This window comes from Musca autumnalis, unplaced genomic scaffold, assembly GCF_047663935.1.
Source record: "Musca autumnalis isolate F117 unplaced genomic scaffold, ASM4766393v1 scaffold_1, whole genome shotgun sequence".
NCBI classification, from domain to species: Eukaryota; Metazoa; Arthropoda; class Insecta; order Diptera; family Muscidae; genus Musca; species Musca autumnalis.
In genome coordinates, this window is record NW_027411644.1 from 20,065,753 (window position 1) to 20,086,327 (window position 20,575).

Genomic DNA, 20,575 nt, shown 5'->3' on the forward strand with positions numbered 1-20,575 from the left:
AAATAGTGAAGAAATAAATTTCAGCCACAAAACACGACATTAATGTTTTCTGCCGCGAGAAATGGGAATCAAAAACGATTGGCATTGCTGTTATCAATTCCAGTGAGTTGTGTAGCCATCTGTAACCAAAATGTGGAACTATTAGCATATGTTTTTGGAAAATGCATTTGTTCGGGTCTTTATTGCTATACGTCTTTGCAACCAAGACCCCAACAATTTACAAAATCAAAACTATTTTGATTTCAATCCTGCCAAAACTACTCCCAAATACATTGACAGAAACTTCAAAATTTACTAATACTATTACAAATGCTGTCCTGCATGCCCATAGTGTATGCCCGGCATTAGAAACATTCCAAAATTAAATTAAATAAAAACCATTTACATGTATATGAAAACATTTATAAAAATATGTTTATTTCACTTTTTATAAAAAAAAGTAATACCGTGAATTTGAAATAATTCACTAATTTAAGTACAACATAAAAAACATACAATTAATTATTGTCAATATTTTTTTCTTTAAATGAATAATAAAAACAGATGACGAATTTAAAAGGACCTTGTTGTTGACTACAACAATGTAGCAAAAAAATTATGAAAATAAAATAATGAAAATATGTATGTATGATAAAATCTTAATATTTTGTGTTAAAATCTCTAAATTGCATTTTTATTCAGCTTTTTGAATAAGCTTAAAACGTTCAGCTGCTTGCAGACACTCGGCCGCCAATTCTCTTGCCTTGGCACGACTTTCATCGGGTAATTGTGAAAGACCACTCAACAATTCCATAATATCAGTTTTCAATAATTCCGCAGCAATATCTTCGCCGGCATTAATCATATTCAATATTAATGCCACACCACGATGTTGAACAGCAGGACTGGGATTTGCAATGAGGACGTGTAAGATTTCAAGCCAATTTTTAACTTGGAATATCTTTTTAATACATTTCTTTGAAGTTGATGTTAGAATGGCCAAGGCACCGGAACAGGCTTTAACAGTCTCCTCATCTTCCAATTCACAAAGTAAAGCCAAAAATTTCACACGATCATTTTCGCCCTCAAAACGCTTTACAGCCTCTTCGGACATAACCATATTGCAGAGACATTGAGCAGCAGCCCTGGTAAGTAGTTCATGATCTTCCATAAGATAAAATTCAATTTTAGTTATACCCTGTTCCTCCATTATACGTAAGCGTACACTCTCGTTCATAGCTGCCAAATTTGTGAGGGCCATAAGGGCTTCGAAATTCTCCAGGGCGGTGCATTCTTGAGGCAATAAATTCAACAGTGGTCTTATAACATCCAAACTTCTTTGTCCAGCAAAGGCCACCTCGGGATTGATGGTAATACCAATACGTGCCAGGGCTTGACAGGCGTGACGTTTACCCTTATCAGTACCCTCCAAGGCCAATTTTAGCAGACACTTCACACCACCATCTTGAACAACTTTGCCGCGCAATTCTTGCAAGCTGCAAACAGCATTCAGCACACGAGCAATAAGTTCACGGGAATTATTACTTTCCGTCTTTGACAAGGCCACCAGGGCTGTGGTGATGCCTTCATTGGCCAAAACTGCAATACGTTTTTGTACAAAATCATGATCATCCAAATCGTGTTCTTCGGGTATGTGGACCTTGGCAAATTTGGCCAGTTCAATCATTTCAGGTAAGATTTCCTGTTTCTCATAGGCATTACACAAATTCACAAAGGTGGTGACCACACCATACAAACAAGACTGATCTCCGGTGCGGGCCAAATCAATGAGGGCATGAATGGCAGCCTTATCTTCAATTAACTTCTCCTTGACTTCAGCATCCAATGTCAAATAGGCTAAACCATCAGCAGCCCAGCGACGAATATCCTTATCTTTGCCAGGTTTAATGAGGAACCGTCTACAGGCCTCGGCCAACTTGAGATTGGCTCCATCGGCAAATGGACGTATACCCGCATCTTCACCACCATAACTGCCGATTTTGCAAAGACCCACAAGGGCACGTACTCGAATGCCATCATCCTTGGAGTGATAAAGTTTCTTGAGTATATCCACACCACCGGAACACAAAGCCTTTGCCTTGTCCTTCTTGGAGGCAGCGGCATAAATACATTCACAGGCCACTTTTTGTTGTAAAACATCATCAGTTGTGGCCATGGCCAAAATCATTTGCAAAATACCTTCACGGCCAATAATTTGATTACCAACATCCAGAGGACCCAAAAGCAGGGAGGTAATTGCCACAGTCACTCTCACCTTGGATTCTAATTCAGGATCCAATAGCTTGTCCTTAATGTACTCATCAATTTGTTCCATAAAGCGTTCACGGGCCTTATCGTGATACATGTTCTCATAGATACGGGCCAAGCATACTGCAGCAATGGTTCTAGAAGATGATGTAATATCCATGGCACTTTCGTATTTGTATTCCTCCAACTCGGAACACACATCCAAGAGGCGACAAAGACCCCTTAGTTCCACCAAACGTTCAGCCCATTCCAATGCTGTGTAGTGGACATTACGTGTTAGCAATTCCATGACAGCATCTCGTGCAGGTCCCGAAATTGTGCGATCTGTTACACTGTACAACAGACATGACAGCATAGTATCGATTTCCTTTTGATTCTGAGTGACTAACTCCTTGTTGGGTTTGCTATCGGGTTTTATGTCCATACCAGACAGGGCATTTAGAATGGTCTGCAAACAGTACTGTGCCGCTGCAACGCGTTCTTCATGTTTGTGATCCAGCACACGCATAAACCATGGTACACCCAACTCGGTTAGTACGCCTTTGGTACGTTCCACAGAATTGTTACACAATTCTGCTACAACACGAACAAAATTAACATAAATGTCAGCATCTTTTTCCACCTTGGTTATGGAGGCAATTTTCTGTATGCATCCTGCCTTGTACAGCATATCAGCACCAACTTCATCCTTGGCCAAGACCAAGAGATTATTTACAGCCGATCTACGTTTATCTATAGGTGTTGCCATTTCGAAACCCAATTCCATCATTTGTTGGACTTTATTTGAAGTCTTGGCATTTTCGGCCGCCTTCTCCTGCACAATCAAATGAAGACGCTTTAGCATAGGTTGGACCGATTGATTGCCAGGATCTGCTTTGAATAAATCTGTGGCATCTTTATAGGCTTCAGGATATTTCTTTAGGCCCTCATATGCTTGAGCTCTTCTAAATAGGGCCTTTGGATCTTTGGGTGCCAATTTCAGCGATTCATTACAATCGGCCAATGCCTCCTCCCATTTGGACTCCTTCAAATAGGCCTGGGCACGATTTTTATAGAATATCGGCAATTCCTTGTGCTTTTCACCTTTCTTTATGGCCAGTGTGTACAACTTGATGGCCTCATCCCATTTGCCATCTTTAAATGCCTGATTGCCTTTATCTTTATAGGTTAGAGCCTCCGCCCCTTGTTGGTCATCTGTTGCATTCGAACTTGTCATTACGTTAATAATTCAACAAATTTCACTTTTCTTTGATTCTACAAGTACAAAAATATTGAAAACTTTTTGTTAATACACAAATTATTATCTTTATGAGTCACGTATTTTAACGTTATTATCGAATGTGATTTGCTGCATGTACCTTTTATAGATTTTTGCTCTTCTTCACACAAAATGTCTTTTTTTTTTCTTGAATTGACCCGAATTTTCTCGATCTCCCACGATCTTCTCTGAACAATTGAATTGCATGTGAGAACCAAAAGAATTGTCAGTCGTCGTATTTTCACATCAATTGGAGGAATTTTCAAAATTCTATTTTTAAACAACAGATGTGAAAAACTTTTAGGCTTTTGTTTTGATCGCTTTCTTCTTTAATGCTTTTACCGCCTCCCTGCTGACTGCATTTGACAGTTTGTGTATTTCTCTTTTGCCATTGAGTGTTAGGGTTGCCAATACATATTGATAAAAGCACGTTGAGTAACCACATTTCCGTTTTAAATCAACCGTACTTGTTGGGCATGTTTAATCGGGGATTTAAAACCTAATTTACACCTGAACTTAAAATAAGTATGTGGTACAAACACGTCATTCTAGCGGAAAGCACATACTACGTTTGGGTAAAGTTTTGCGTCATTTCTGGTAAAATAATGTTAACTTTGGAGCAGGATGAATGTTTGGACTGGATCGGCCTGAAATTCTTACCACAGATAGGGCTTGCAGTGCTGATCACGTCAATATATATATCATGGGCATATATATAGCATGGCATGGATCCATACTTCCCGACATATAGGCTCCGAAAGTTCAAAAAATCCCTTGGTTTTGACGATATGTTTAGTTTAAATCGAAATTTTTTATATATAGCCGGCCTTCGGCCGGGGATTTGAGACTTTCTCCTATGGACAGGAACAAATCTAGGCTAACGCGAACAACATTTTCCTTCAAACCGATATTTTTTTATCATCGATCCGAATCTAGTCCGTATATTCAACTTATGCCTTAAATTTTAATTTTTTTGTATTTATCGTGTTTAATAGCACGGTTACACTACAGCTTTTTGCCGGGCTAACCCACTTCATGAGGATTTATTGCTTAATCTGGTCAAATCTGACCAGATTTGCCATACAAAAATTAAATCCACTCACGACTGGGTTTATTTTAAATCCAGCACAAATCCACCAAAAATACAGTGTTGTATTCGGTATTTGTGCAAAAAATCCAACTCTACTCAAAAAGTACCAAAAGTTGCAACTGTTTTTGCAACAGAGTTAGTCGTGTTTTACACGTCTACGATTGGTCGCATGAGATTTTATGGAGTTAATGAATCTAAAGTTATTTGAAAATCATAAAATTATTTATTTTTTTTACTTTAGACACTTTATTAAACAAAAAGTACGCTTGATACCATGATAAAAAAATGTATCCCTGTGTGTAAAATATACCAATATGAGAAATTGTCATACGAGAAATTGTAAAAGTGTAAAACACGACTTTATTAGTTATTTTGTATGTATACGTAAACAAACATCAGCTGACAGTTTATATCCTCGAAAAGCTAAGTGTAACCAGCTAAGATTAACCCACTGGATCTATTAAACCCAGTGGGTTAACCTTCAATAGTGTAACCGGGGTATAATATCCACGACATGATGTTCAGTATATTTTGTAAATACTTTTAGTTGCGAAGTTATCGAACAGGCCTAATGTTTCACTACAATGGCTTTTGCTATTTTTCGAACATTTTTCTATCAACAATATTCTGGAGCCTAGTCAAAGTAATTTTTCTTTTTTACTCTATTTGGTACTTTTAACATATAAACAGTGGAGTTCTAAATTTTATATGTTTTTGTAAAACGGGCTAGCTATGCAGATACATCTACCTTTATTATTGTACCATGCCTTTTGTCGTTTCAAGCCATGGCTGCAGGGTTGTATTTTTCAGCGATTTTCATACCTGGCCCACCTCTACTTTATTGTACCATGATAGGAAGTTATAGCTCATTTAGACTAGTCATAAATCCTCGACTGGATTTAATAAATCCAGTAAAAATCTCATTGCATTTAGATATACCTGTTAGAGGTTTTAAATGGCGTCAGCTGATTTTTGTTCATAGCACAATTACCAAGGTAGATGCATCAGCCCATCTGATCGAATTTGAAACGTCAAAAGAATTTTTTGTAAATTGAATTCGTCCCAAAAAACCTAAGTAAAATTAGAAATTTATTGTTTAATACTGAAAATGTTAGCACATTATAGCTCTGTTCCAGAACTAAAAAGTTTTTACAATTTTTACCACTTTTACACATTTTGCGTTCCCGTACACAAATTTTATATGAAAATCGTTTACGACTTTTACAACTTTTACGACTTTTACCACTTTATAAAGTACGGGAACAGGCCATATGCTAATAATGCTAACTAAAGAGCAAATAAAGAATTATTTTATTGCTTAGACATCGTAAATATTAGTCTTGTTTGATTAAAATCAACTTTGTACATCAAAACAAATTTAATTTTTTCGTATCGTTTACAAATTTTGACATTTTAAATTTTTTTTGTTGTAGGAATTCACCGATGCATCTACCTTGTTTCATGTGTCAACTTGCAACTTCCTGTATTTTCTAGCAACATGTTGCAAAAAACAGAGTTGTATACGAGGATTTATGCCGGATTTAAAACAGATCCACTCAATACGAGGATTTATTTTTGTATGGGAAATCTGGTAGATTTTGGCTGGATTTAGTAAATAAAACCTGATAATGCGCTAAATCCGGCTAATGATGTCATATCTAAATGGTCCATTAAGCAGGCGAGGCTGCTTACCCTGCGTTTACACATTCCAGGACAGTTGACTTCATGTATTGATTGTCACAATCCCAAAACTTGCCTGTGTGACGTAGCCGTCCCGGCAACTGCAAAAACAGTTGTAAAATTATGAGTGAAAATCATAGATTTCCTTTTGTTTTCCTTTCACAAATTTTGTTCATGCCATTTTGTTTTCAATGTCAATAACTTGTTAACCCTACTGTCTGTGAAAAAACTGATGAACAGCTGGGAGACAGCCGAAAATTTTTGTATGTGTTGTATTTGAAGACAAACTGCCTGGTGCAAACGCCTAGTTATGTACCCTTTGAAGAACGAGCCAAGTAACTATGGCACAATGAATCAAGTGGCCTGTTCCTTTACTTTTAAAAATGGTAAAACCGGCAAAAGTGGGAAAAGTTGTAAACTGCTCCCATATGAATTGTATGGTGTCTAAAGTAAAGGAACGCTTTTCGAGTAAAAAGTGGTAAAACTTGAAGATTCTTGCACGTAAAGGAACAGACCTAAGGTGCAACGTGTCAAGAGCCATTTGGCCAACTCTATCAACAAACAGAACAACTTCACTCTTATGGGTACTTTACACGATATGTTTTTTACATATGGGTTGTCACTTTGCATATGGGTTGTACATTAGCTGTGTTCCTTTACTTACCTGAGGTTAACATTTTTCCCATTTGTTACCATTTTTAACCTGCAAAGCGTTCCTTAACCCCGAAAAGTGGCAAAACTGGAAGCAATTTTTAAGAGAGTGAGAGTAGAGAGAGAGCGAAAATGGCTTTCTCTTCTACCACAGGCTACCAGCAAAATTTCTGCAGGTAATAAATGGCAGAACTGATTTTTCAACTTTTGTTTGACGATTATTTCACAATGAAAAAGAAAATGGACGATGAACAGAAGAAAAAGTCGAAAGCTGACAAAACTAAATTAAAAACTGTGAAATAAAAGACGAAAATTGATTGTTATATGTTTCTTTTTGACATTGCTGCCAGATATACCATTTTTCCGTTCCTTTACTTTTCTGGTAAAAATGTTCATGAGAGAGCAATTTTGACACTTTTCTCTTCTACCACCCTTACCATTAAAAAAGTAAAGGAACAAAGCTATTTTGTATTTAAAAAGTGACAACCCATATGTTAAAAACATATCGTGTAAAGTACCCGTTAAATTTGAGCAGATCAGAATCAGGGTATTGACGGAAGTCATTACCGGTCATTGCAACATCCGAGCTTTTATCGGCAAATGGCAGGATGATGGCGTGAATTATTGCAGGCTCTGTGAAGATGAGGAGGAAACGGAGACTATTCAGCATATTTTATGTCGTTGCCCGATGTTAACTCGAAACCGATATAGATTAACAAGAGTATGCTTTCCTCCAAGCTGAACCTTCTACTCAAGCATGGAACCAACAATCATGAATAACATCATCAAAAATTTGAATTGGCTGGGACGGCGCGACCCTTAAGCGTAACTACTTCTCTGTCAGTTTTCTACCATCACCAAATAAACCATCCTCCTTTCTTTATTACATTTTCATCTCTAATAATCCATTTATTATTACTTTCTCAACCCCACCCTCTTTTCTCTTCTTTTGTCTTTTCAGGTACCTCTGAACTTCTTTTTCTGATTTATGGATGATCACAATGGACCGAAAGGTCTCCGAGTGGCGTAGTCAATATATATTGACTACACATCCCCAAACCTATGTACCCAAGCTTTAATATACATAATTGGTCTGTTCCTTTACTTTTGAAAATAGTAAAACCGGCAAAAGTAGTAAAAGTTGTTAACTGCTACCATATGAATTGTATGGTGTCTGAAGTAAATGAACGCTTTTCGAGTAAAAAGTGGTAAAACTTGAAGATTCTTGCACGTAAAGGAACAGAGCTAATATGAGTTGTAAATAACCCTGCGTTTACACATGACAGGACAGTTAAGTACATGTATTAATTGTCAAAAACCCAAAACTTGCCTGTGTGACGTATGCGTCCAGACAACTGCAAAAACAGTTATAAAATTATGATTGAAAATCGTCGATTTCTTTTTGTTTACCGTTCACATATTTTGTTTTTGTTCATGTTCTTTTGTTTTCAATAAATTTCAATTATTATCTCACACATTTTCACAAAAAATATCAAAAATTTGTTAATCCGACTGTCTGTGAAAAAATGATGGACAGCTGGAAGACAGCCGACAAATGCATGTATGTGTTAGTAAATCAGAGTTGTATTTGAAGACAAACTGTCGGGTGTAAACGCCTAGTAAGGCTGTGCTCAATTTTTTGTTGTCTCTGCATTCTCTACCGTAAACAACTACCCGATTACTCATTTTCAGAAATCGTACAATCTGGCAACAATATTTTGCTGAGTGTCATCAAAACGTCAATTAGATTGATTCGCACTGTATAGTTTTTTTGTATTTTACCTTGATTTTGTGAAACTGAAAGAAAATGTTAATGTTTTAAATAATATACGTATCAAAATAGGTCTCCTAAGGCCATTGAGAAGCATAAGCTATCAACAAACCATACAAATTTTTTAAAAAGTGCCCTGGAATATCAAGACGTTCTAACTGCCAAGCCACCCCAGTCAGAGACAACAAAACGGATAAACACGGGTAAGAGAGAATAAATGTAAACACCACGTATGCAAAAGATTTCCGTGGACCTAGAATGTGTTCCTAAATTGTGAAACATTTTCTAATTACAGATATTAACAAGTCATGACCATGATTCCCCTAACGCATAGAGATCGCGGCAATTTCGCATATCGGATTAAAGAAACACTTAACAGCTGGAAACGTCTAATATTCTCGGATAAAAATTCTAGGAATTTATTTTTATTTCTTATGTTAAATTTAAGTTTTGCATTTGTTGAGCTGTTCTATGGCATTTTGACTAATAGTTTAGGTAAGGAGTGGGGTTTAGATAAGATAACCACAATCTATTAGTAGACTAATGATGTGTCTCTATGCATGATTATGTTTAGATAAGCTAATATGTTGTGTCTTGATTTTTATTACAGGTCTTATTTCGGATTCATTTCACATGTTCTTTGACTGTACGGGCTTGTTGGCAGGTCTGGCAGCATCAGTGATTACCAAATGGAAAGCTAATGAACGTTTCTCATATGGCTATGTGAGAGCAGAAGTATTGGCTGGTTTTGTTAATAGCCTGTTTCTGATATTTGTGGCGTTCTTTATATTGTCCGAGGGCGTAGAACGTCTTATAGAACCACCAGAAGTTAAACATGAACGACTTTTTGTGGTATCTGTGTTGGGCTTATTGGTGAATCTTGTTGGCATATATGCCTTCAATCATGGTGGTGGAGGCCATGGTCATTCGCATGGCGGTGGTGGTCATGGACATTCACATGGTGGTAGCAGTCATGCATTGATAGATTCAAATGGTCATCAGGCTATTTCAATGGATGATGGTAAGAAACGAGATTATGAATTGGCTTTGAATCTAAAGGGAAATTCCTTGCGGTTTTATTCCAGTATCAGCTAAGGCCGAATGATTGTATAAATTTATCGAAAAAATTCACTAATCTTCTTGTTTTTACAGGGCACGGACATGGACATTCACATTCCCATGGTCATTCACATGGCGATGACCTATCCGGTAATGGTAGCAATTCACAAATTATGCGCGGTGTCTTCCTACACATATTGGCCGATACTCTCGGTTCAGTTGGTGTTATTATATCGGCAGTATTAATGCATTTATTCGGTTGGATGATTGCCGATCCAATCTGCTCAATTTTCATCTCCATACTCATTGTCTTGTCGGTGATGAGTTTGATCAAGGAATCGATTTATGTGCTAATGCAACGTCAACCGGTTGCTTTAGATCGTTTACTACCTCAGTGTTATCAAAAAGTTACCGGTTTGGCTGGTGTCTATGCCGTGCAAGAACCTCACTTTTGGACGTTATGCTCGGATACCTATGTAGGGGCTATAAAATTAGAAGTATCACGCAACATTGATCCAAAATATGTTGTTACACATGCTCGCATGATTTTCGAGTCAATAGGTGTTAAACAGGTCTACATACAACTAGACTTTGTGTGATAATATGCTATAGAAATTTGTACATAAGTCCTAATATAATTTAGACAACCACATATTAACAAAACAAAAAACTGGAAGTTCTTCTTGTCGTCTTGTCCATCCTCTTACCTCTCCTAATCACCACTTATGTCCCAACTACTTAGTTTTTAAAAAACTATATTTAAGTGTAGAAAATACTTTTTTGTGTTGAAACTTGGCTTACAAGCTTCCCCATAAACGATATTTAAATTTTTTCCTTTTTTTAAATTTAGTTAAAAGATTTTTTTGTATTGTATTAAGTTTTTTACATACACCAACCAGTAAGCCAATTATATTTAATTTTTGTTTTTTTTTTTATTTAACAAATCTTAGCTACACTAAAAAATTTTTAGCATTCCACACACATTTCTCAAATATGAATGAAACAAATTATATATATAAATATACAATTAACACCTATACTATTCGTTTAGTAACAACAAAGAGCATGTGCTAAATTAGAACAAATTCAAAATGAAACATAAAACAAAGATCTTAACGAAATGGTAAAACAAATAGTAATCACTATTATGGACTGTTTAATTTTATTACAATGAAAAAAATACAAAATATTTAAATAATAAAGTCATCTACTGTTTTAAAAGATAGAATGACAAGATCATGTTCAACGAACAGTTGCCGAATTATATACATAGATTACTATTATAAAAAATATATTGTAAAAAAATGGAATGAACACGAAAGCTGTAAATACAAATGAGAAGTCCTTTTTTATGTTAATTTCTGACTTTGTTTTTTTCAATTGTAGTAGTAATTTATGGGTCGATTCCGTATTGCGACGCGAGTCGTGTCGCGTTGCTAGTTGCAATTTTTCCATTACGTGTGGCAAAAGTCGCCCGACGACGTCAAATTCTGTCGCCATAAAGTTCATTTTCTGGCGACAACAAATAAGCTGTCGCCATGCATTTTTACAAACGAATAAAAACGAAAAATTGAAACGTAAATAACATTTTCATTTATTTTAACTGAATTTATTTAATATTATATACGTTTTTTGGTGTTTCAGTACTTATATTGGTAAAAATAACTACAAAACAGCAATTTGAAATGATGCTTGAAGAAATGGAAGGCCACCCAAACGTAGCTCGTGGAGTCAGACTTTTTGGCGAAAGTAAAGCCACTTTTGATGAGGTGTGGAAGGATGTTGCGGAGCAATTAAATAGTTATGTGCGTACACCAGATGAATGGCACAGAGTATGGACTTAAATCCAAACTAAAGAAAAAATGTCTCAAAATAAAAACATTGCAGCTACAGGAGGAATTGAAAAACCTCAAAATGAAGTAGAAATTTACAACGTTATTGCCAACAATACGATTAAACTAAAATATCCTTTTCTATTCAGATATAAATGGCGAACATCTTCCTTTGGTCCCATTGTATGCACGTGTGTTGTGTGTTCCGTCAATGCAGCCGACAACGCCCGGGAAATTAGTTTTTGAATAAAAATAGTTTTTATTTTGACGCTTTTCCTCTTTTGTTAATTTGGAAACAATCCAAATTTTACACAGTTTTTCCTCTATTAACTCCAGAACTTCGCTTAATACCTTTGACAATGTGCGTTGAGCCATCCCGGGTTTAAAGTCATTGCCATGAGATTTTTGAAAGCTTCCTTCTGCAAAAAAACCTTAAAGCAGCACACACTATAAGGAGTGGCTGTATTGCTGTTGATCTGTAGGTTTTTAAAGTCATTTTTTAATGCATCTACTATATAAATAACATAGTCTTTTGGAAGCCGAAAATAGGCTTTAAACCTAAAAAATTAACAATTATTTTGATGAATGTTGGAAACCCAACAAACTCACAATACTGATGGCAATTCTAAAGGATTCGATTATCTCTTAAGTGCAGTCTTCTTCTTCACTATCATCAAAAAATAGTTCCACTGAGCTTATCAATTTAGAAAAGTAACTTTTATTTATTCAAATCAAAAAACGCTCCGCAACATCATCGATAACTTTTTATCGACGATTTTTTTCTATCGCTTTACGTAGTACATTTTTTAAATTTTGTCACAGAGACGATAGACGACGCGACATGACTCGGGCCGCAATACGGAATCTACCCATTATTTCTATTCTGGGACATATCGGCTTTTTAAAGAACCTTTTTGGGAAGGTCAGAAAGTATATTAAGATTTAACATTACTTCGGAAACTTTGAGCCGAGCAATTTGTTGGAATGGGAAGCGGGAAATGCTTTTATTGAATTATTTTTATTATTACAGTTGGACCTCGATTATCGGAAATTGTCGGGATGGTATGGGATGCATTATTTTTTGTTCATCAATGTTCAAATGAGCAATAAAAACTAATAATGGAAATTTGCAATCGAATGTAATTCCAATGAACATTTGTGGAAGTTTGAAGATCAGTTTGGGTTTTCATAAAGACACAAGTGGGGAATCCAGTAAGAAGGTCGTTTGGTTTTTTTTTTCCAATTATAAAAATATAAACAAGTAAAAAAGCGTTAAGTTCGGCCGGGCCTAACTTTTTATACCCTCCACCACGAGCTGTATTGAAGTGAATGGGAACAATTAGTTTTATTTCGTTTATGAAAGTACTTAACTAACTCTTCCTTTTATTGCAGGAGTAGTACATATATCTTAACTGATAATACATACATATGTTCCCACAACATCCCCGAAGGGACAAGGGAGACTTCTCTCATATCAATGAGTGCACGCCGATTCATATTGGATCAATGATATGGGACCTACTTTTTATTGCCGAGTCCGAACGGCGTGTCTTACGACACCTCTTGTAGAGAAGTTTTTCATGGCTTAAATACTCAGGAAATGTCGGCAGCATTACTGAGGGGGAATTTTGCCACCTTTGAAAATTTGATGTTGCTTGGCCCGGGATTCGAACCGCAGACCATCTGAGAGCAAGGCGTATTATCTCAACTGATAATACTCCCTTCAAAACAGTTAATATGGGGCGACATTTTTGTTCTTTCCAAAACATGGACCAATATTTACAATTTTCCGAATTAAGCGAAATACAAAAAATTGGGCAAAACCGACTAGGCCTAAACCGGGATATTCTGGATTTGCATAGTTAACAACATCGGGAGCACCGTTCTGTATAAAACGTTAACCTGTACCGATAAATTTCTGGAGGAAAGTTTCGTAACTCCAGCGAAGACTAAATACCAAATTTCAGTTATTCCCATTGAATCGTGTGGCTAAAACTTTGAAAATACCAAAAATTGGGAGGGATCTTTCTATGGGGAGTCTATAAAAACATGGAACAATACCGGAAATTTTCAGGTGGGAAGTTTTGTACCACCAACGGAGACTAAATATTAAATTTCATTCGTGTCGATGGGATATTGACACAACCTTTAAATACCGAAAATAGGGAAGTACGCTTCTATGGGGATTATTTGAAGAAAGCGGCTTATACTGATAATTCTCTTCTGCAATATTTTATACACCCATGGCTATTTAAATGCTAAATTTCGGTCATATCGGTGGTATATTGAGGCCACAACTTTCAAAATACGGTAAATCGGAAGGTACGGTCATATGGGGGTATTTGAGGACATCGACATATACCGGCATATTTCGACTGGAATGTTTCATACCTCTATCAAAAACTTAATACTAAATATTAGCTATTTTGGTGGAGAACGAGCTATATGTAGAAAATCGGGAGGTCCCGTTCTATGGGGGCTATATGAAGGCGTGGATCTATACCGACAAATTTCTGGTGGAAAGTTTTATACCCTCAAGAGGACAAAATATCAAATTTCAGCCATTTTGGTAGTATAGTATAGCTAAAACCTTTAAAAATACCGAAAATTGGGAGATATCGTCCTATGGGGACTATATGAGGGCGTGGACCTATACCGACAAATTTCATATGGAATGTTTTATGCCCCAAATGAAGACTATCCACCAAATTTCAGCCATTTCGGTGGAATATTGAGGTCACAACCTTCAAAATACCGAAAATCGGGAGGTACCGTCCTATGGGGGCCATATGAAGACGTGGATCTATACCTACAAATTGCCGGGGGAAAGTTTTATACCCCCAACGAAGACTAAATACCAAATTTCAGCCATTTCGCTGCGATAATGAGCCCAAAAACGAAAATCGGGAGATATCGTCCTATGGGGTCTATATCAAAACCTGGACCTATATAAACATTTTATGGTAGAAATATTTTTTAGCCTCTGGAGACACAAAATACCAAATTACCACCAATTCAGTGGGCAAATGGGACAAATAACTTAATCCTTAAATATTGTGGAGATTGCACCTAGCCATGGGTAATAGCCAGTTCTGCTGAAGTTACAAACTTATGCAAAAGAAGGGTGTTTTTCGGAAGACTCCATCGTACAAAATTTGAACTTTTGCAAGTAAAATCAATTACTAAAAATGATTACCGGACCCCTGGCTACGTCACTGGTACTGTGCTCAGAACGCAGGATATGTCAAAACCATAGACTAAACCTAAAGGAAATAATCTGTTCGGTATTATGCCTGACAAATCCACCACTGAACAGTTCTTCACTCCATGCCAAATCCCGAAAAAACGCAGATCAACGGTTTTCTTCCTCTATAAGACCGTCTTCGAAATTCCGATAAGATGAATGGTATTCCAACCCATGTCAGAATCGATCGAGACAGATCGATTACCGACTACAGAACAAAAATCCTTTTCCTTTCCTTTTTAGAGATTCCGCCATTATCTCAAGAAAGTATGGGCAATACATTTTGATATTTTGTGTGTGGGAGACACCTGAAGGACTGGACCGATATAGCCCATATTTAAACCTGATTTATGTTCAGGAGAAATATTACGATAAGCAAAGTTTGGACCAAATCGGTTATTCCTTTCGAGATTTAAAATGCGCGAAATTTTTGAATTTTGTGGCGAGTAGTTCAGACATAATCAGGTATGTGATGGAAAACGATTCGACTCGTTTTGCCATAAATCGAAATCGTATATCTATAATTTTGGTGAATATTTTAATGAAATTGAAAATGGATTTTAAAAATTTTATTCAAATAAGAAGCGTTTGCGAAGCAAAACTATATATATCATCAATGGCACTCAGATTATATACCATTTCGATTCTGCAAATCGAGTCGATTCGGTTTTCATCACATACCTGAATATTACAAGATCTAAAGTTTTGACCAAATCGGTTGTTTCCTACTAAATTGCGCTTTGTTTCTCCTCTGCCTTCTCAATTTTAATCACAACATGATTCGCTTTGCAACTCATTTTTATACTCACCATAGTGAGGAGGGTATATTAAGTTTGGTTTTTCTGTTTGTAACACATCGAGCTTTTGCGACCATATAAAGTACATACATGCATATATTCTTGATCGGGATAAAATTCTAGGACGATCTAGCCATGTCCGTCTGATGTAATCATTCTAGCGTCTGCAATTGAGATAGAATGCTTGAGGTTTTCTCCTTGATCACCTTCGGCTCGCAAGGTTTTTGCGTGGTGGCGGTAGCTGCGGAGTGTGTAGCCCCACAGTTACTGGCACCTGCACTGACCTTGATTACCGGTGTAGCAGAGGTCTGCGAGATGATCGGTCGTGACAGGGATGACTTCTTCGCAGCCGGTGGTTGCTCCTCAGAGGACCTCATCCTCTTCACCACTACGGGTTCGGTGGTGTCCTTGAGGTACCACTGGTCTTGAAGAAGTCTTCCCTGGCACTGACTTCTCATCCCGTTTTTCGAGCTTCCCCCTGCCCATCAGCCGACCCACCTCCATCACCTTGTTTATGGGCTTAGAAGAAGGGGCAGCAGAGGGGTTTGGGGAGGCAGCGGTTTTTTTGGGCCTGGTTTTTGACCTTGTTGGCTTCTTCACAGTCTGTATGGACTGTGATTTTGCCAGGTCCCCGGCGGGTATAGTAGTAGGAGGGTGGTCTGTCGTCACATCCGTACGGGTTACGGCAGAATACCCTCCCTCACTCGACGTGTGAATTTTATTGATTAGGAAATCCTTAATCGTTAGGTGAGGATATTTCCTTTCAAATCTCCTCACAAACTTTAGGTTTTTCCTAATCAATTTAAATTCCCTTTCGGTGATGGTCTTGGGGTCCTTATCGACAAATCGCCCACAATACGAGATTGCAAAGCGATAGTCTTTCCTATCCATAGCCTCTTTGCTTGCACGTTTTGAGGTTGTGGGTTTTTGCGACTCATCCATGACTTCCATGGTTGCGTCGCACTCTCCGACAACTTTATCAACCGCAGTTTGCCTAAGAAGCTGTGAGGGTTTTTCTCCTGAACAAACTGGAGGAACGATTTTGTCGGACAGAGGTGACGACTCAGCTTGACCTGTGGAGGGAATAATGGTGGTTTCCATCATTTCTTCCTCGTTGGTTAAAGTTGAGTCATTTACCTCGTCGACCTGTTCGTCATCCAAATTTGTTGATGTGAGAAAGTTCTCATCTATTTTGGATAGGAGGACCCTGCTCTGTCTGTTTAGACTGTCATTAATTATGTCTAACGTAGGGCTGTCGACCTTACCCCTGGTTGGGGTACCACGTGAAGTGGAGGGGGAGATTAAATGAGAGTTGTCCGTGTCCATATTCCTAATCGTCAACGAGAGAGAGGTACTTGCGCTTGTGGAAGTGAAGACTGAGGGTGCCAAGGCATCCACACCAACATCAGTCGGGGTTTTTTGTTTTTTTGAAGGTTTTTGTTTTTTTTTGGGGGGGGGGGGTTAAAAGTTCTTTTATCCATAGGCTATTTGGTTTAAAGGAAGGATGGGAGGTCAACCGTGGCATTGCCTCCTTACCACGGTAAGGGCATTGACAGAAGAACAAGTTCGTTACTCGTTGATTCGCCCAGATGTCAACGATGCCATGTCGAGTACCGAGAGATTGCGACCTAAGCCCCTGTATCGCGTCAAGATTGTTACCCCTGACAGGGGATATTTTATGATGGGAGGGTATAAAAATGTCGGCCCGGCTTAATGCATTTTACTTGTTTATTATACCCTCCACCATAGTATGGAGGGTATATTAAGTTTGTCATTCCGTTTGTAACACATCGAACTAATCATTTGCGACCCTATAAAGTATATACAAATCAGGATAAAATTCTAAGACGATCTAGCCATGTCCGTCTGTTGTAATCACTCTAGCATCCGCAATAATTGAGATAGAGTGCTGAAATTTTGCACCCGAGGGTCTTTTTTCCATAGGCAGGTTAAGTTCGAAGATGGGCTATATCGGTCCACTATTTGGTATAGCCCCCATATAACGGTACCTCCGGATTTGATGTATTTTGACGTTCTTCGCCACATTTGCAGACCGAATTAGCTATAATTTGGCACTTGGGGTTCCTAGTGATCAGCAAACTTATACCCCAAAGGATATGGGCATAGGTCCATGTTTTGGTATAGTCCCCATATAACGGTACCTCCCGATTTTCGGTATTTTGAAAATTTTAGCCACTATTTTTAAGCGAACTATCTGCAATTTGACATTGGAGGTTCTCAGTGGTCATGAAAAATCTCCACGAAACATTTTCGGTATTTTGAGAATTTTAGCTATAATTTTTAACCGAACTAGCTGTAATTTGTCATTTGAGTTTCTCAGTGGTCATGAAATATCTCCACCAAACATCGTCAACATAGGTCCATGTTTTGGTATAGCCCCCATATAACGGTACCTCCCGATTTTCGGTATTTTGAGAATTTTAGCCACCATTTGTAACCGAACTATCTGCAATTTGACATTTGAGGTTCTCAGTGGTCATGAAACATCTCCACCAAACATCGTCAACATAGGTCAATGTTTTGGTATGGCCCCCTTATAACCGTACCTCCCGATTTTCGGTATTTTGAGAATTTTAGCTACAATTTTTAACCGAAATTGCTGTAATGATCAGTATTTTGAGAATTTTAGCTACAATTTTGACTATTCAAAAATAATCGTCAATATACATAGGTCCATGTGTTTGTATATCCCCCATATAACTGTACCTCCCGATTTTCGGGAATTTTCAGTGGTCACGAAATTTCTTCACTAAAATTCGTCAACATGGGTCCATTTTTGAGGGTCAACATTGTTTTGATGAAACTACCCTCAATTTGACTCTTGAAGTTCCACGCAGCTATAAAACTTTTCCGCCAAAAAAATTTAAAGATAGGTTGACTCTTTGATATAGCCCCGTTGGTGGTACCTTTCACCTAGCTGAACACATATTTTTAGATTAGATTCGATAACACTGTGCAACAAAATGGAGGTGAAAGTCTGGGGCACGGAAAATTCCTCTTGGGGAAGAAAGGCCTTGGTGAGTATATTATGAACCCCGAAAGACCGATCCGCCGTGAGTAGAACTTCCGCGTTACGGCGTGATAAAATTGTTGATAGAGACCCTGTGGGCCATCAGGAATTAGAGTTATATCTTTGTTCACTGTTGCTTAAGTGCTCTACAAAAACAACAAACAAAGATATAATGCTAATTCATGATGGCTTACAGGGTCTCTAGCAAAAACTTCATCACGCCATAACGCTGAAGTTCGACTCACGGCGCATCTGTCCTTCGGGGTTTTTAATATACACACCAAGGGCTTTTATCTCCAAAGGAATTATCTCTACCCCAAAACATTTGTGCTCACAGTGTAATTTAAGCAATAGTGGGAGGCAGTAGGAGTCTATCCTTTGTCGAAAAGTTGTTCCACCTAAAATTTTGAAAGGACCCTAATTATTCCATTTTAATTAAGACTATTTTATGGTGGAGGGTATAAAAAGTTCGGCCCGGCCGAACTTAACGACTTTTTACTTGTTTTGTAATAGGTTTGTCCGGTTACACATGAACAGAATTGAATAAAATCCTTTATCCCATTTGGGTGTGTTGTTTGAACATGCAGGCAATTATCTAGTGTAGACCTCCCCGAGTATAAAATTCTATCGTTGAATTCAAAGTTTTTGTTCGGGAGGTGTTAGAATGTCCCCAAAGATCGAATATAGTACAATACGATACTACCCTGTTTCCTTATTTATTAAAAAAAAAAACATTTTTGCTCATATTAAAACAGCGTTCAACCCTTTATTATAAAAAAGTACGAAAATCATACTCTTTAAGGATGACGTTAATTCACGTGTACCTTTCCAAAACAAATCTTCAACTTTTTAGACAAACCTCAACTGTCTTGTTGTTATTCACTTTTAAAAATTACAAAAATGTAACGATAATCGTGACTCCCATAGAAATATTCGGATATGTTCTGAGACACACTTCACCTCTCACTTCACGCCTCAAGCATTTTCATCACCCCCATTTACTCCTATTTTTTGCGAATTTCTTGGGGCTAAGATTTACTAGGGTATTTAAAAAGAAGAGTACACCTTAGTCCGTCCAAAAAGTACTCGAAAAATAATCGTAAATGTGGTGAACAAAATGCTTGAATCGAGAAGTGAAGTGTGGCTCAGAACATACCCGATTATCCATATTCTGTTAAAGCAATGACGGACGTACCATTATTTTCCTCAAAGTCGAGACACGCAAACAAAAACCACCTTCTCTGATAAGCGACCACAAACACACGTTTTTTTTTTGGCTTCTCTTCTAACAGGTATCTGTGTGTTTGTTTTCTTCATTTCGTCTACTAACATAGATGGGCAAAATTGCTCTTAAATAGAATTTAAGGGAAAATTAGAACGGGGTTTTTGTTAAAATGTCTTTGCTTTTTTAATAATTTTTAAACACAGACGGTATCTTAACAAGTCCAAAAAACTATTATATTTAAAACAAATTTGTGAAATTACCGGTAAATGTTTATTTATGTTGTAACAACGAAAAAGAGAAACAAAACATAGCAACGCTGGCGTGCAAGAAAGCCCATCTATGTCTACTAATGATAACATGTTTTTTTTTCAGTTTGCAAAAACAACAACCCACTTTAATGTCTAAACCAAGTTTGAGGTTATGTTGTCTAGGCGGAGAAAGAAATTTGCAAAGAAAACTACAAGAAAATGCATATTATGAAGAATGCATAAAAATAGGTTATCTTCTCGCCTTAACCTAAATCTTTTCTATATCAAGAATAACAACAACACGTTTTGCGTCGTCTTCGCGTTGAGTGGAAAGGTAAAAAGTTCAACAAATCTGTAAAATTTAACATACCACATTTTTCATGGCGTTGACACACGATGACCACACACACAGACACTAAATAAGAAAATGACTCATCAAAAG

At 37.4% G+C, this 20,575-nt stretch overlaps 2 protein-coding genes across 2 annotated transcripts; one reads left to right on the top strand and one right to left on the bottom strand.

The window, feature by feature from the left end:
- Positions 1–388: 388 nt before the first annotated feature.
- Positions 389–3,885, bottom strand: unc-45 (unc-45 myosin chaperone). The gene is made up of 2 exons (XM_073969289.1): positions 3,606–3,885; positions 389–3,501 (listed from the first exon to the last, which is right to left on the bottom strand). Exon 2 carries the CDS (start codon positions 3,461–3,463, stop codon positions 674–676), a length of 2,790 nt encoding a protein of 929 aa, XP_073825390.1. The 5' UTR covers positions 3,464–3,501; positions 3,606–3,885; the 3' UTR covers positions 389–673.
- Positions 1,538–11,114, top strand: ZnT86D (solute carrier family 30 member 7). The gene is made up of 5 exons (XM_073969344.1): positions 1,538–1,671; positions 7,888–8,900; positions 8,993–9,192; positions 9,308–9,718; positions 9,850–11,114. Exons 3-5 carry the CDS (start codon positions 9,006–9,008, stop codon positions 10,353–10,355), a joined length of 1,104 nt encoding a protein of 367 aa, XP_073825445.1. The 5' UTR covers positions 1,538–1,671; positions 7,888–8,900; positions 8,993–9,005; the 3' UTR covers positions 10,356–11,114.
- The last annotated feature ends 9,461 nt before the right edge of the window (positions 11,115–20,575 follow it).